Below are 16,493 nucleotides of genomic sequence, written 5' to 3' on the forward strand. Positions count from 1 at the left end.
CGAATCTTCACATTGACGATGATTGGGTGACATTTATTTATGATTATGCTTGTCACTCTGCGTCGAGGGACCATCTACGATTACTTTTATTGAAGAACGATGTCCCTGCAGCTCTCTCTATCTGTCGGTCTATCTGTCTGTCTGTCTGTCTATCTGTCTGTCCATCTGTCTGTTTATCTGTCTGTCTGTCTGTCTGTCTCTCTCTCTCTCTCTCTCTATTTCTCTATCTCTCTGGCTTTCCGTTAGTTAATTACATTTCAGCAGGGATGATTTGGCAGGAATACCCGCTGGCTTTAGGGGTAAACGCCTGGTGATAGAGACAGGAAAAGAGTGATAGGTGACAGATACGTGTGTGTGTGTGTGTGTGTGTGTGTGTGTGTGTGTGTGTGTGTGTGCACGCGTGCGAGCATATGTGCTGGTGGTGGGGGGTGATAATCAGGGATTTTTAAATTAAAATAGATGGGCTTGTGGAGGTAGCGAGGATTTCAGGCTCTATGCCCAGAAAAACAATAGAGCCTGGTGCGAACAAATCTGGAATTGTTCTCAGTAGGTAACAGGCCTTCCTGTCCCGTCCAAGTCCAGTTAAATCTTGAATATTTGTTGGATTTCCTGATGGGAGAAAGCTCTTTATATAGAAATGTACTTAGGTGTTTTCTGTGTTTGTGCTCTATTATTAGAGTAAATTGGGTTAAACTAAAAAGGGTTGTTGCAAGATAGCTTAACAAAACTAGCTACAAGAGTGACTGAACTTGTTGTCTTCAAAGGTAAAGTAAAGTCACAAGTAGGATTTACTGATGTTTGCTGCAGCATCTTTTCAATTACCTAGAAGGAAATGAGACTTATATTCTGGCAGACAGAACAAACTGAAGTCAAGTCATTGTTATTAAAGCGTTACAAATAATTTCACTGCAAAAGGCATTTAGCTATTTGATTACAAAATGTATGTTATTGAGAATTTCCTGCAAAAGAAAAAAGAGCTCAATAAACCCTCTACTGTATTTAAGTTAGCAAGGTTGGGGGTCAAAAGAATGGAGTGATTGCTCAAGGTAGAAGGCAGTATTTGCATTTTTAAACTGAAATCAACACACTTTAAACAGTACTTGAATATTGCATGTACATACATTAGCATACTGTACTGATTAGCAATCACCATGCTCCTGCAGTTGCCCCCTTGCTTACGCTCACCTTTCCATATTAGGCACAGAGGGGGGTCTCAGAAAGTCATATCCACCTATCCATCCCCACAGGCATCATGTTATTCCCATATACTGTATGTGGCGCGTGTGTGTGTGTGCGTGCATGTACAGTATAGTGTATGCGTTATTGGTATTCAGGACACATATTTGCATATGTGAGTGCTTTTGTAGTGTCCCTGTTATACATTAAAGATGTGTTATTTATGACTGTGCGCGTGCGTGCGTGTGTGTGTGTGTGTGAGAGAGTGAGTGAGTGGGGCGCTCAAGTGTTTGCTTGCAGTACATGAAAAGTGACATGAACATTTTAGATAAAGCAGTGTACAGTAAAACATCAGGATACACACAGACTGTAGTCCACTCAGTAGCCTCAAATCATAAGTTACATAGTCTTGCTACAAGCTTTTAATAATCAAAAATGTAAATTTTGACCAGGTTTAGATTGGTTTGCCTACTGCTTTTGAGTTAGCTTGAATACTGCAAATTTTGTATGTTGTCTTGCTTGTTCTATTCTAAATAAACTACATATATTTACATCATGATATTCCGTGTAGAGAGGAAAAGAGTGATAGGTGACAGATACGTGTGTGTGTGTGTGTGTGTGTGTGTGTGTGTGTGTGTGTGTGTGTGTGTGAAAAATATGGGTAGAAAAACTGCTTTTTAGAACACAGTACATACTGTACAGCATAACAGAATGAGTGTTAATTAACTGAGCCCAGATCAGTCCTAACAATTGTCAATTAACACTGTCATGTTTTGTGGCAAATGTGCACAGCAGGTTTTGTGAGTCCGATTTGAATCGTGACATAGTGAACAAAATAGACAGTGATGTGATTAAAGTGTGACAGCTTCTTTGATTGTGTGGGTGAAGTCAGAGTCGGCAGCATTTCAAAGAGCTTTACGGATGTCATGAGGCAATGTTGTTCCTTTTATTATACAGTGTAAAAGGTCAATTTTGAAATCAGTGAGTTTGTTTTGATAATGTACTTGATTTAAATATGATCGATTAACTCGTTATTTATTTTCTAAAATAAAGTCTCAGCATCTTCCTCAAAATCCACTCTCCAAACTCTCTCTCTCTCTCTCTCGCTCTATCTCTCTTTCTCTCTCGCTCTCTCGCTCTCGCTCTCTCTCTCTCTCTCTCTCTTTCTGTGTGCAGCCACCATGACTAGTCCTTGATCCAGGTCTTGCCCCTGTGTACTGCAATGTATCATAGCAGACACTGATACCTTATCAGCAGCCTTGCCTGCTCTCGTCTTACTCCCTTTATTCCCGCTCACTGATCTACAAAGTGAAGTTGCCCACATCTGTCCCACGCTACAGCCATGTGTTGCAGTCTATACCTTTGAGGATATGAAGTATCTAGCATAACCATTTATTTTCCCTCTCTGTCTCAGACACCATTTTCTCTTACCCCGTCAGCTGTTAGCTAACTATTCATGTTGTATTTCAACTCAGTCTCACGGCATTCCCTCTCTTTCTCTTTCTCTCTCTTCCACTGTATCCCTCTAGCTGATCTGCTGACAGTTCCTCCTGATTTGACTAATGCAGCTGCCATGTATCGTGGTCCAGTGTATGCCCTCCACGATGTTTCAGATAAAATCCCGATGACCAACTCCCCTCTGCTGGACCCTCTTCCCAACTTGAAAATCAAAGTCTACAACTCTTCTGGTCTGGTCACACCGCAGGATGACCTCGGAGGAGACTTCACATCCAAACTGTCTCCTAAGGTAATATAATGAATGTATCCCTCAATCTGACTTCAGTACCTTTCATCCACTTCTATGATTTTGACTGTAAAATGCTCTGTATGAGCGCAGTTGGATTTTGAAATATTTCCTCCTAAAGTAATGTTACACTGCAGAAGCATATTGAGAAGTACTGAAACATGGCAGCTATTTATTCCCAGTCACATAAATACAAAAACAAACACCATTAGTATACATGCAGCTCAGTGCCCCAGTTTCCTCCCTCTGCTCTGTCAACTAAATGGCATGCATACCAGAGTCAGTTGTCACAAATACAGATAAAACAGCTCCCTTTCATCATTGCAACTGTCTTGAGGCAGTACTGTCTTTAAGCTCTACATGCCAGTGGCACTTTTTTGATGATGTTCTCTGTGTTTTTAATTGTGGACTTTTGGACCTCCTGACTGAACTTCTGTTTTTTTCTTTTTGCTTTCATCTGATGTCTGTCTTTAACACATTGAAGCAAGATCTTGTCAGCTTTGTGTGATGTAGTGGAGTAAACTACTGAATGTTAAGTCCTTATTTTACATCTCACAGTGGACATTTTGAAAGGGAAATGCAAAGCAGGTCATATTTTACAACTCACCCTCAGGTGGTTTCATAGATCTATTGTAAATCCGCCCTCTTCTCACAGCCTGCCATCTCTGCTCAGTGGCTGCGCTTTCAGGCAAATGCATGAGGAAGAAAATGAAACCATCGTGTTGAATGCAGTAAAAGTTTAGTCCATCCACGCGCACTTCAATGTTTGCCCTACCGTTATCAGCCCGGCGAAAATAAAACTACAATGACCTATACAACCAGAGATTGGCCTTGCACAGCGACAACTTCACTGGGCCTCCATGAACTTTTGGTTTTTATTACAGTACATCTTCTTTCTTAATGAATTAGGGTACACACTGTAATATACACTGTATAACTATAATCAATGCCTGCCCACATTATGGGTCCTATTTTAATGATCTGAAAGTATCAAACGCAAAACGCAAGTAGCTTTGTGGGCGGTTCTCGGGCGCTGTATCTATTATACCGGCGGGATAAATGACTCTTGCGCCCGTCGCAAATCTAAAATGGGTTGGTCTGAAGTTGTTACATTACTCATAGGTGTGGTTTGGGCGTAATGTGCAATAAACCAATCAGAGTGTTATCTCACATTCCCTTTAAAAGCAGGCGCGCTTGTTCCATGGCGGATTGCTATTATAATGACGGATTTGCTAGGCACACGCTCTTAATACATCCATGGGCGCACGCCAGGAGAGGTTCACAGCCGAGGAGACCGACGTTTGCTATTGATTTTTCTTTTTGTCAAAATGTAAATAAAGAAATGTCACAAAAACATACTTTCCGATGTTTTGGGCTCACTCTCACTGAATCACGAGGATATGAATGAATGGTGATATTTTTGCAATGTAGTCTAACATTAGACCGACATTACCTCACTATAGACGATGCAGCTCTTCTGTCTCTCCTCTCCCGTGCTGCTGCTGGGGCATTTGGGTTAAGTGGCATCGGCACATGCAGTTCAACATCACATCTCCTTAAGTCCTCTAATATTTCCTCATTTATGTCATCAACGCATCCATGATTCATGGAAATGTGTAAAACAAGGTCATATTTTTCCTTGTCTTTATGTATGGTTTGCAAAAATGGGAACTGCTGGGTCCGTGAGATGAGAGAAGCAAAGTGTACGCGCGGTGTGCACACTCTACATTATGGCCAAGCATGCGCCCTTAAGATAGCATCTGAATAACGCGCCACTGACTTTAGACTAGGTTTTTCCTGGTCTGTGGCAGAACTGTTTTCTGAAACTGCAAAATAGCACTAGGGAACGTTTGCGCCGGAACACGCCTCCTCTTTTTGCTGAACCGCCCCCGGGAGCGCAAGTTCATTCCCTAATTTACAGACGTGAGTCTGTTGCGGGAAAAGTCCGCTGTGCGTCGGGTGCAAAATAGGAATGATACATGCGTCGGTGTACAAAGTCAATTGCGCTGGGTGCAAGATAGGACCCTATAGGTCTAACTCAGCCCAATAAATGTACTGGAACAAAACACTGACGACATTCTCAAAACTAAAACTTTATATCACAGTCTCAAGGATTTCATCCATTCAGATTCTTCTCATTTCATAGAGGTTCAATAGCATTAATGTTACAGAAAGGGTGATTTCTGAGGTGAATGCCTCTCTGCTGCTTGATAACTGTATTGCAGAGCCAAGTTACCATTTAATACCTTCAGACTTCCAGTTCATCCTGTCTCTGCTGAACAGCTTTACACCCAATACTGTCTGGTACAGCATGTGCTATGTTATGCCCTGTCATTCTTGTCATTATCACTCTGTTGTCTTTTGATTTCTAGGTAACTCAGTCTCTGTTGGATAACAGTGACACCATGAACCTTCGCAACCAGAGCTTGGCTCGAACACGAGACCCTTCATGTACAGCTCACGGATCCTTTAACAACCAGGGAGGACACCTCATCGTACCCAACTCTGGTAAACTGTCTACACACACGCACACACACTAATCATAAAATCTGGTTACTGTCTAATGATGATGCAGTGACCAGCAGGGATTTTCTTTACTGTGGGAATTTTAGATTGTTTACAAGGTCAATAGAAATATGCAAGAGGGCACACATTTGATTTTTTGATGATAACATGAAGAAATAATAATAGATTACATTGCATTAACTGCTATAAATAGTAACGATGTCATCAAATGCCATACTGATAAAAATGAAGTGTCAAAAATTTGAACAAGATCAAATATATTTCCTTTACCAAAAGCCGACCACATAAAGTACAGTAAGTGTACCGATAATACTGCACAGTCAACATAATACAAAAAACAGCCTTGGGAGGTTCTCCAGCTACCTAGCTTTAAAAGCGAAAACTTTGAGTAGACTTATTTTAGGATTTAAAGCAATGGGCAGATAGAAATAATGAATAATGTAACCTGCTGATAGGAAGCAGCTCTCAGAAGTTATAAAACATTGCAGCACAATTCACTTGATGATATATTAAGAGAAAGTTTTACACTGGATGCCTTTTAAAAATGATTATTCAATAATTAATCATAATGATGAAGTGAGAATGGGTTGCACATTCAATAATTCAGTGTGTGAATTCATGTTCATGTTTAAATTAATAAATCCAGTCATGAAACTCATTATTTCTGACTCCATCCATCCTGCTTCCCCTGTCCTCCCTCCTGCAGGTGTGAGTTTGTTGGTTCCAGCGGGTGCTGTTCCTCAGGGTAGGGTGTACGAGATGTATGTGACTGTGCACAGGAAGGACAGCTTGAGGTAGGTTTTGTCTCTCTCTTTCTCTTGCTTTTCCTCTACGTGTTTCTCTGTGTTGTTCCCTGTTGTCCCTATTTTTCTCTTCACCACTGCATGTCCCTCTATGTTCTTTTTGTTTCTTTCCTTTTCTTTGTCTACACTTTTACGTCTCTCTCCTGGGCACCAGCTTCTCAGACCTGTTTGTATGGTTGCGTGGGGAGACTTTCACAGTGTGACATGGGCTTAGGATGCACAGCAGTGGATGGAATCATTTGTATTTTTAGTGTATAGTGCAACTATACTATGGTGATTCATTCAGTAGAGGTCAGTTAATACCACAGCTTTCCTATATTAGTGTCAGAATTAAAGTTAAGAAGATTAAAAGTTTTTCACATTAATTATTCCCTACTTAACATTATAATCGGTATAGTAATCCACAGAATTGACATAGTTAATCAATGTTTTCTCAATTTTAAAATCAGTGCTATTACCCAAATGTAGAGCTCACACTCATTATTTTAAAATGTGTGAAACTAATGTTTACTGCAGTGTGACAGTTTCTCACTTCATGCCATGTTATAGATCCAAAAAACAAACACCAAGCTTTTGACATCATATGCAAAGAGATTGCTGTTTCCACAGTAACTAACAGATTAATGGTTATTTTGGGGATTACTGTAATCCTGTTACATGTATTATAATACTTTACTCACAAACCCTGTGCATGAGTGAGGTAATCTCTCTGTGGGACATGAGAGACAAGGGAGAACATGTCTATATTTTAGCTGTTGTGTAAAAATGTCATTGATGCAAGTTGGGGAAATTATCAGCATCCTATTTGAAAGTGACCTGGCCCTATAAAATGCCTACAGTATAGCAAAACTCTAAAAACCTGCCCTCACACATGTGACTACATGGAAAGGTATATTAAAAATATATATATATATATATATATATTTATATATATATTTCAGACTGTTAACATTTAATAGAGAAAAAGATGATTTCATAAGACTGACTAAGTATGTATCCTGGTGATTTGCTCTGTTTGTCTTCTTCTGTTTCACACAAACATAGATGAACTATTTATATCAATAGCAAGTGGTAAGTTAGTTTTGTTTTTAATTTGGTTTTCAGATATCCATGTCTGAGATTTCCCCGTCCACCCCAATACAATGGAGGTGAATGAATTTTTTTTGTACCTAAAAGTACAAAAAAAAAAAAAAAATATATATATATATCAAAAGCAACATCTCTTTTAAAAAGTAGTGTCCCGTTTACACTGGATGATAGTTCCAATCATAATAATTTTCTGAAGAATTTGTGCATTGTAACAAGGACACTGTTTCTGGAAGGACGTTGCTTTTCATTCTTTTTAATATAGTTATTTAATGCTGTTAGCACTACAAACTAAAATCCACCTTCACTGTATTGGGGGTGGCGCGGCAAAATGTTCAGAAACCGCAATCTCAAAAACTGGGCAAATAAAACCAGTAGTATTATCTACTTGGCTTAATACTAAAAGGGGTAAGTAAGGAAATTTGTTCTTTAATAATTTAGGTGAACCAACTCTTTAAAGCTTCAACAAGACCTGAGCTTAAGGACACTTGTTAAAGTTTGGTTCATGTATTCTATCCCATACCTCCATTTTAGCTTCTCCCCGATCAATAGCAGCCAATAAGAATCAGGCCCCCTGCAGTATGCTACAGTATTTCTAAGAGTCAAACCTGTTCTTTGTTATCTGTTTTTCTCTCAGTCAATAGCTGGCTAGCAAAAATCACATAGCTACATTGACTTGCCTCAGCAACACAAGCCAGAATCACGTGGTTTAGGTCATTAAGATCTAACACTGTTTTCCCGCACAACACACTATTTTCTATTTGTATGATAAAAGATACATAACTTTACAAATCGATTATAATCTGTTATTAATTAAGGGGTGACCCCCCAACCCCTGCAATAGGTAAAATTAGGAGAAAGTAGGTCAAAGTTTGCTGTTTGAGTTGTGCTGTTTTCATCTGTGAGCTTCTTCTACTGATGTGAACCCATCATGAGTCAATAATGAGCTCCTACTGCCGAATCGATAATACTGCTAAGGATTAGTTCCCCCCCTGACACAAGCTTGGCTGAAAAAAAAAAAAAATCACTGTTAAAATTAAGATCCATCTCCTCTGTCCGTATGGGCTTCTTTCACAGTCAATAAATATCTCCAGCAACATGAGGGAATAAAATGACTGGATAATGGATTACACAGGAGAACAGACATTTTCACATGTATTTTCATATTTAACTGTTGTTGAAATGGACATATTATGCTTTTCTATATTTTCTCTCATATCTACAATGTTATAATGTTTGTTCAGAACCCTTTATCTGTGATTTCTTACAGTAGAAATTCCTGCTATATACTCTGTTGTGATAGCTCCAGCTTCAACCAGTGAAACGACAGCGGAGGCTGCGGAGCAAAGCGTAGATTCCAGGAAACACTCTGGCCAATCAGTGCACTCTGGGCTTTGTTGGGAGGGGGCTTAAAGAGACAGGCGCTCCTACAGAGCATGTCATACAGAGGGTGAATACCGAATACAGGTGCAGCAGCCAAGGGCAATATGAGAAAAATAACATTAAAGCATGGAAACATGTTCTAGTACAAACACAAAATAAAAGTATTATCCTGAATATGCTATATAATAGTTTCCCTTTAACCCTTGTGTGGTGTTCATATTTTTGTTACAATGTTCCCGGGTCTGGTGGACCCACCACATTATTAGGCTTTTAAATCAATACAGCCATAACAATTTATGTAAAAATACTTAACAGCTCAATTACCAATGATATATAGATCATTTATGGTTCATATTTGCCATTTACCACTGTGAGATCACATTTATGATCATATGATAATTTTCATTTTTTGTGAGAAAACAAGGAAATTCTATTATAAAAAAGTTAAAAAAAATAGAAACAAGATTTTTGATCATTATTGGTGCTTATTTCTTAGAACTTAATCAGAACAGGTGAAAGTGCTTTAAATGTAACACTTTTGTAACTTTGTGTGGGAATAGCAGGTGCAGAAAGACAACATTCGCACACAGACACCTACACTCAGACAGACGCACAGACACATAGACACACACACACACACACACACACACACACACACACACACAGCAGGCCCAGTTAGGAGGAGGGCATAGTTAAGTATCATAGCACCTACAATTATTACACAATTATTACACTCAGGTCCAGTAGACCCGAACACCTCCTATGTAATAGTTATGTGTAGGTGGGTGTGCAGTCATTGAAAATAAGTTATTTTTTATGTTGAAAATGAGCCAAGGCCAGTGAGTTTGAGTTAGAAGAAATAATAAATAGCATAATTTTTCTTTTAGCAAACATTGAAAACGGGTCCCTCAGACCCGAACACCATACAAGGGTTAAAGGAGAATTCCGGCAAATTTTTACGTAAATCTTGATCGCTGTAGCTACGCGAGTACTTTCGATAGAAAAAAACCCGGACCCGAATCAGTGCAGGTAACACGGAAAAGCTGCAGCTACGTACTACAAGCGTCCCCTGAGATAAAACGGCAGTGGTCGGGGGACGTTTTAGAGTGCCTTTGTGCCTCTTAACAGACACAAAATGCAATTAATATGTCTGTGCCCCATGAACAGGGCCCTTACGTGTCAACAAGATGCGTTTTCAACTCAGACATTGTTTAAATTCACCTACCCTGGTCCTTGTATCGATCCTGCCAGTAGCTAACTTGCCCTGCTAGCTGATAGCTGTTAGCCGTTATCTGTTAGCTGCCGTCCAGTGAGTGTATTCAGACAGGCTTCTGTAATAATCATCCCAATAACAATCCACGGAGCAGTGGTGGTGTGGATATGTCCTCCAGCGGACAGGTCATGTCACGTCTTGAAGTGTATTCCCCCCTAAATTAAACAGTAGTGCAGTAGTAGCTGTTAGCTGCCCTCCGGTGAGTGTGTACAGCCAGATAGCCGTTAGCCGTTAGCTGCTAGCTGCCGTCCAGTGAGTGTATTCAGCCAGGCTTTTGTGGTAATCACCCCAATAGCGGCGGTGGTGTGGCTATGTCCTCCAGTTACTGAAGGCTAGCTTTAGCTTGCGTTTGGAGCATCAAGTTCATCTGCCTGTTTCGCCTCTGTCTGTCTTGTTCTTTCCAACTCTTGTGAGGCTAGTTCTTCGTCTGTATACTCGGGTTCAAATAAATAAGGACGACCATCAAACTCAAAAGGCTCTTCCGTGTGTTGTATATCTGCTATATTCTCCATAGTTACGTTACTCCAAGCTTCTTCCCTTATAAACAACTCCGCTCTTCACACACTACGCTCCAATCTGCACACTACTGTTTACCTTTTCCTGCTACAACTGAATTCCCAGGAGACAGCACGATGCTACAGCTAAGCTTCAGTAACGCTATTACTGTGCAAGCCACAGACATCGTTTATCCCGTTTCCATGTAGTTACATAGTCACTGATATGGTCATAACCACTACAGTGCTCAATTACCTATTTTGAGGGGGAAATAATCTAAACCTTTCGCTGCGAAGGCATGATCTGTCCTATGCAGGACATCCACCAGACCACCGGGCGCTCCGTGGATTTTTATTGGGATGATTATCACAGAAGCCTGGCTGAATACACTCACCGGACGGCAGCTAGCAGCTAATGGCTAACGGCTATCTGGCTGTACACACTCACCGGAGGGTAGCTAGCAGCTAACAGCTACTACCGCACTACTGTTTTTTTTAGGGGGGAATACACTTCAAGACGTGACATGACCTGTCCTCTGGAGGACATAGCCACACCACCGCCGCTCCGTGGATTGTTATTGGTATGATTATCACAGAAGCCTGTCTGAATACACTCACCGGACGGCAGCTAGTAGCTAACGGCTAACGGCTATCAGCTAGCAGGGCAAGCTAGCTACCGGCAGGATCGAGACAGGGACCAGGGTAGGTAAATTTAAACAATGTCTGAGTTGAAAACGCATCTTGTTGACACGTAAGGGCCCTGTTCATGTGGCACAGACATATTAATTGCATTTTGTGTCTGATGCACAAAGGCACTCTAAAACATGCCCCGACCACTGCCGTTTTAGCTCAGGGGACGCTTGTAGTACGTAGCTGCAGCTTCTCCGTGTTACCTGCACTGATTCGGGTCGGGGTTTTTTCTATCGAAAGTACTCGCGTAGCTATAGCGATCAAGATAAACGTAAAAATTGGCCGGAATTCTCCTTTAAGAATGTGGGTTCATCTTTCAATTTACTAATGGAAGAATACATACCATAATAGATAATAATGGAGTTCTGTATTCTGTTGCTTTGCAGAAAATAGTTTTCTGTTGCTGTACTGTACTGTAACATACATTAGTTAGCAAGTGTTTGAATCTACTGTCAAAAGCATCCCATGAGCTGTGAACTACTGACTCCAGCTGAGGCCCAACTGAAGCCCTGCTGACTACACTAATCATCCTCTCATTGAATGTTTATGCTACTCTGCTCTGATCTGATTTATTCTCCAATATTCTCATCTACTCAAAGCTAGTCTGTCTTACTCTAACCTAACCGTCCACCTTCCTCCTTTGTTATGCCATCTGGGCTTTTTCATATATAAACATTATAAAAAATAAAACAGACCAGGAGTAAAATCAATTCTGCAGTTGATGTTCACACTAACTGGTAGCCAACCATGCAGCCCTTCTGTCACTCTTTTGTAAAGAATCATCTCACCTGGGTGTCATCTGTCCTTTCCAGACCCCCGGTTGAGGACATCCAGACAGTGCTGAGTCCAGTGGTGAGCTGTGGACCTCCAGGAGCCCTGCTGACCAGACCAGTGATCCTCACCATCCACCACTGTGCTGACAGCGTCCACGAAGACTGGCTCATGCAGCTGAAGAACCAGCTGACCATGGGAGAGTGGGAGGTCAGTGTTCAACACTGTGTCTTTTGTGTTTGTTGCTCTGTTTAGTGAGCTATAATGTGCAACTTTTGAATTGCACAGTTTTACAGCTGTCACTTTGTTGCCAACAAATTGTGTATCTAGATGTATCTATTTTAATTACTAACATGTACACATACAGCAGCTAAATATTTCAAACAAATACATCTGTATATACAATGCATATATGCATCCATATAATGCATGTATAATGCATTCACACAAAATAAACACATACCTGCACAGAGTCACAGACAAATCATTTATACATCGTCATGTACACTGTATGACTCACACAGCATATATACACACATATATTGTCTTCTTCCAGAAGAATAGCCTGCATTACACATACACACACAGTGAGGGAGGGAGAGGAAAAGAAAAGAAAGAAGAGAAAATTCAGTAAACACAAAGTGCCTACAGGCTAGTAGACAAGCAGGGGGTTGAAAACTCCTATCAGAAGCAATTTGTTATGCTCCTGCCATACTCCTCTTCTGTCATCTTTCTTCTTATGTTTCTATCCCTCCTTTTTTCTACCCTTCTCTCTCTCCCTCCTCCCGTGTCTCTCAGCATGAAGTCTCTACCTCAGCAATCTGTTTCTGTGTGTGCGTATGTATGCGTTTGTGTGTATCCTTGTGTGTGGGTGATAAGGCTGTCTTGCAGCATCACTGTGTCTACAAGGCACCCGTATGCTGTCTTCTGTTGCTTATCACAGCTCAACACAATGTCTCTGCACAATTAGCCATGCATAAGATTATGTGTGTGTGTGTGTGTGTGTGTGTGTGTGTGTGTGAGTGAGAGAGAGAGACCCACGGGGGGGGGGGGCTGTGGGGATGGGGTCCAGATTGTGTAAAGACGAGAAAAGTGGAATTTCATCAGGAAGTCAATTTCTTTTTCTCTTATAGTAGAACATCCATTTCCCATCAAAAAGTTTTCCCCAAAACAGGGAGAGGAAGATAATTGAATTCCCCTGACATCAGGGGGGAGCAGCCACGGTTGTGATTACCAGTAATAACAGATTCATACCATATTGCTTTCCTACCTCTTTGTATTGATTCAGCTTGCTCATCTGTAGGAACACAACTCCCCATGAACTGTGGTTCAAAACTCAATATTTTAAATCACACGTGCGTGTGGAACAGATCCATGCACGTTTGCATCCACAGATATGCACACACAATTACTCACAGGCACACACATGTGCACAAGTAGTTGAAGATTTGGTACTTATATGACAATAGTCTGTGCTTCCTCAATCAACCCAAAAAGCCATATGGATTTACCACAACTCCGGCTATAAGAGCTGGAGAAATGATATGATCAGCAGCCAGCAGATAATCACAGTGGGATTGGACACAGTTCACAGACAGCAGCTCCAAACAAGTGTTATCATTCTCTTAATGGACACCTTGATTTACTTTTAGAAGTCATATTCTACAAACAGACATGCATCTACATTTCAATTCAGTGTCTCAACTCCAGTGGTTTTCTAAGATAAATTACCAGAGGAGTCACACACTGTTTAATGCCTGTTTTATTAAAAAGATCCACAAGCCAAAAATGATTTAAACTCAACATTTGCAGTTGGGCTTTCTTCTGCTTAACAATGATTTCTGTTGTGGTTGTGGACATTTCTGTTGCCTGTTATTGTTATTTCTGTATGTTTCCTGTTGTGTTTATTGTAGTCCGTGGTCTGTGTATATTTTGTTGTGTATATTTCTGTTCACTGTTGTGTATTTCCCTGTTTATGTTCTGTTTCCTGTTTTATTGTGATAGTCTGTTTTCTGTCTTGTCATGTCTAGTACTACTTCCTGTGTTTTCCCGCCTGTGTGATTGTCTGATGTGCTCCACCTGTTCCCCAGCCCTGGTGTCACCTGTCTTGTGTTTTCTCGTTACCTAGTTTATTTAGCCCCTGTGTTTCCTTTGTCTGTGTTCAGATCGTTTGTGTCTTGTTCCTGTCAGTTTGTGTGTGTTAGTGTCTGGTCGGTTTCTACCCTTCCTCCATTTCCCTGTTTTTTTTCCCTGGACGCCTTTTACCTATTTTTTGGAATTGTTTTTTGCCTGTTTCTTTTCCCAGGACTTCCTTGGTTCATTTTTGTGTTTTGTAATAATAAATCATCGAGCTCAAACCCTCTCCTGCCTGCCTGCCTCTCCCTGCGTTTGGGTCCTTTAATCCTCTACACCGTAACAAATTTCTATATAGGGAGCACAGCTCTACACACACAAGTACTGGCATTGCATTGAAAACTACCTTTACAGCAATAGAGGAATGCATCAGTTATAAGCCCCTTTCCCACTGGCCCAAAATCCACTAACATCTGGCTTTTGTCTTTAATGGGAAAGATTATAATCGTCATTCATTCCCAGGACAAATTACCCTGCAGTAGTCACAGGTATTTATCGGCTCCAGCTACAACTGGCAGTAATGGAAACATGACAGCCGAGTGGACCGGCTTATTTTCACCCTTTTTCCGGTGCTTTGACACGCATAGTCTCCGCCCAAGCAGCTCTCGGACATTGTTCCAAATTAGTCAGCTCCGAGTATGAAAAAGATACTGAATAGGACTGCCCCCCTTGGTGCCATTTTTAAAAAAAAAGGCCACAAAAGTGTCCCCTTGCATGCCTCTATGGTAGATAAAACATAATAAAGTTCCCTCCAGGGTGCCTTTAAATGGAGAAAACATGATAAATTGCCCACTAGGGTCCCCTTTCAGTGGAGAAAATATAGGTTGCCCTACATGCTAGAAAACCTCCTGCGTGCTGGTGCCCCATGGCATGCAGCTGGTGCCCATTTTATTATTTTCGCCCCTGCCCCTAAGTCCACCACTGGCCTGCTTATTCAGTGTTTGTTCGCATTAGTGGAAACGACTCCAAATGCAGGTCCAGTTGTGTTATGTTAATAGACCGAATGTGGCTTAATCCCTGTACATTTTCACACAATGCCGAGGCCTCACTAAAAGCAGTCTGCGCAGACAAATAAAGGCTGTTCCCAAATAAAGGGGGGGGGGGCGAAATGACCTGTAGTGTGGCTGACTTTGTAAAGAATATTCTACATTTACAAAGTTTCTCTATCAGCATAAAAACAAAGTCATGTCATGCTCATCACTATGTTGATGATAGTATGTTGTTTAACCAATAATGCTGTTGTCACAAAGTTAGGGAATTATGCCCCTGATTTAATGTGAAACAGAGGAAATGTTGATTTTGCTTTGACAGCAGCAAATCATCGCTGCAAAAGCAATTAGATTAAAAGGCAGGCAGGCTACATAGTAATATATACTTGCAATACAGCAGTAATTGGAAATAGTCTTGTTTTTAAGGGTAGCCTGTGTTGAATAAAGCCCTAAATATCTCTTTAGTTGAGAAGAGTAAAGGCTCACATGGTCAATTTACTATAGTACAGTCTTAGCCACCCATCATAGATCCAGCATGACACTCCGAAAGTCTGAAAATGTGTGTGACTTTGTGTGTGTATGATTTCTACAGGATGTGGTTGTAGTTGGAGAGGAAAACTTCACCACCCCCTGCTACGTGCAGATGGACTCGGAGGCATGTCACATCCTAACAGAGACACTGGGGACTTACTGCCTGGTGGGCCAGTCAATCTGCAAGGCAGCCGCCAAGAGGCTTAAACTGGCTGTTTTTGGACCCGTCTCCTGCACAACTTTGGACTATCACATCAGGGTCTATTGTCTGGATGACACACAGGATGCACTCAAGGTAAAGTATTGAAACTAAATGAATCACACCCAATAATCATTTGTTCAGTGGCTTTTAAGAGACTTAACTTAATATGTGCACACACATATACATACTATGGACATTTATAGAGCTCAACAGTCCCGCCCCTCCTCTGAGAGACCTTGGGTTCCGGAAGTAAATTTCCCATTCATTTCTCCCATTGACGTCAGGAAAAATCCGTATATAAAGAGTTTTAGACCACACCTTAGGCTTACCAGATGGTACATGACTCATAAGCATACAACGTATCATTTCGAGTAAAAAAAAGGTACAAGACTGTGTACATATCGTCATCTCAGAGCGAAGGAACTACTCATCCCATAAACCACCGCGCACCACTGAATAAAGGAAGCTACGTTAGTTTAGCTAACAGCTAATTTGGCTAACCGCTAGCTGAGACAGCATGTAATAACTTTAAAAGACCCTCAAAATAAAACCTGAAAATAACATATAACATCTATAACGGCTGTTACGTCAGCTGTAGACGGCTTTACCCAGTGTTAAGTTTGAGTTAACATTATTTTAGACTGAATCAAGCTGTCAGCTAGCGGTTAGCCGAATTAGCTGTTAGCTAAACT

At 40.9% G+C, this 16,493-nt stretch overlaps 1 protein-coding gene across 2 annotated transcripts in view; it reads left to right on the forward strand.

The window, feature by feature from the left end:
- Positions 1-16,493, forward strand: part of unc5ca (unc-5 netrin receptor Ca) — a 194,475-nt gene that overhangs the window by 164,871 nt on the left and 13,111 nt on the right. For both annotated transcript variants that reach the window (XM_078250834.1, XM_078250835.1), the window contains 5 exons: positions 2,706-2,923; positions 5,293-5,428; positions 6,153-6,240; positions 11,988-12,156; positions 15,661-15,894. In XM_078250834.1, coding sequence (XP_078106960.1) covers positions 2,706-2,923; positions 5,293-5,428; positions 6,153-6,240; positions 11,988-12,156; positions 15,661-15,894 — 845 coding nt within the window. The remainder of the gene's footprint in view (positions 1-2,705; positions 2,924-5,292; positions 5,429-6,152; positions 6,241-11,987; positions 12,157-15,660; positions 15,895-16,493) is intronic.

The sequence above is a fragment of the Sander vitreus genome, chromosome 5 (assembly GCF_031162955.1).
Source record: "Sander vitreus isolate 19-12246 chromosome 5, sanVit1, whole genome shotgun sequence".
NCBI lineage: Eukaryota > Metazoa > Chordata > Actinopteri > Perciformes > Percidae > Sander > Sander vitreus.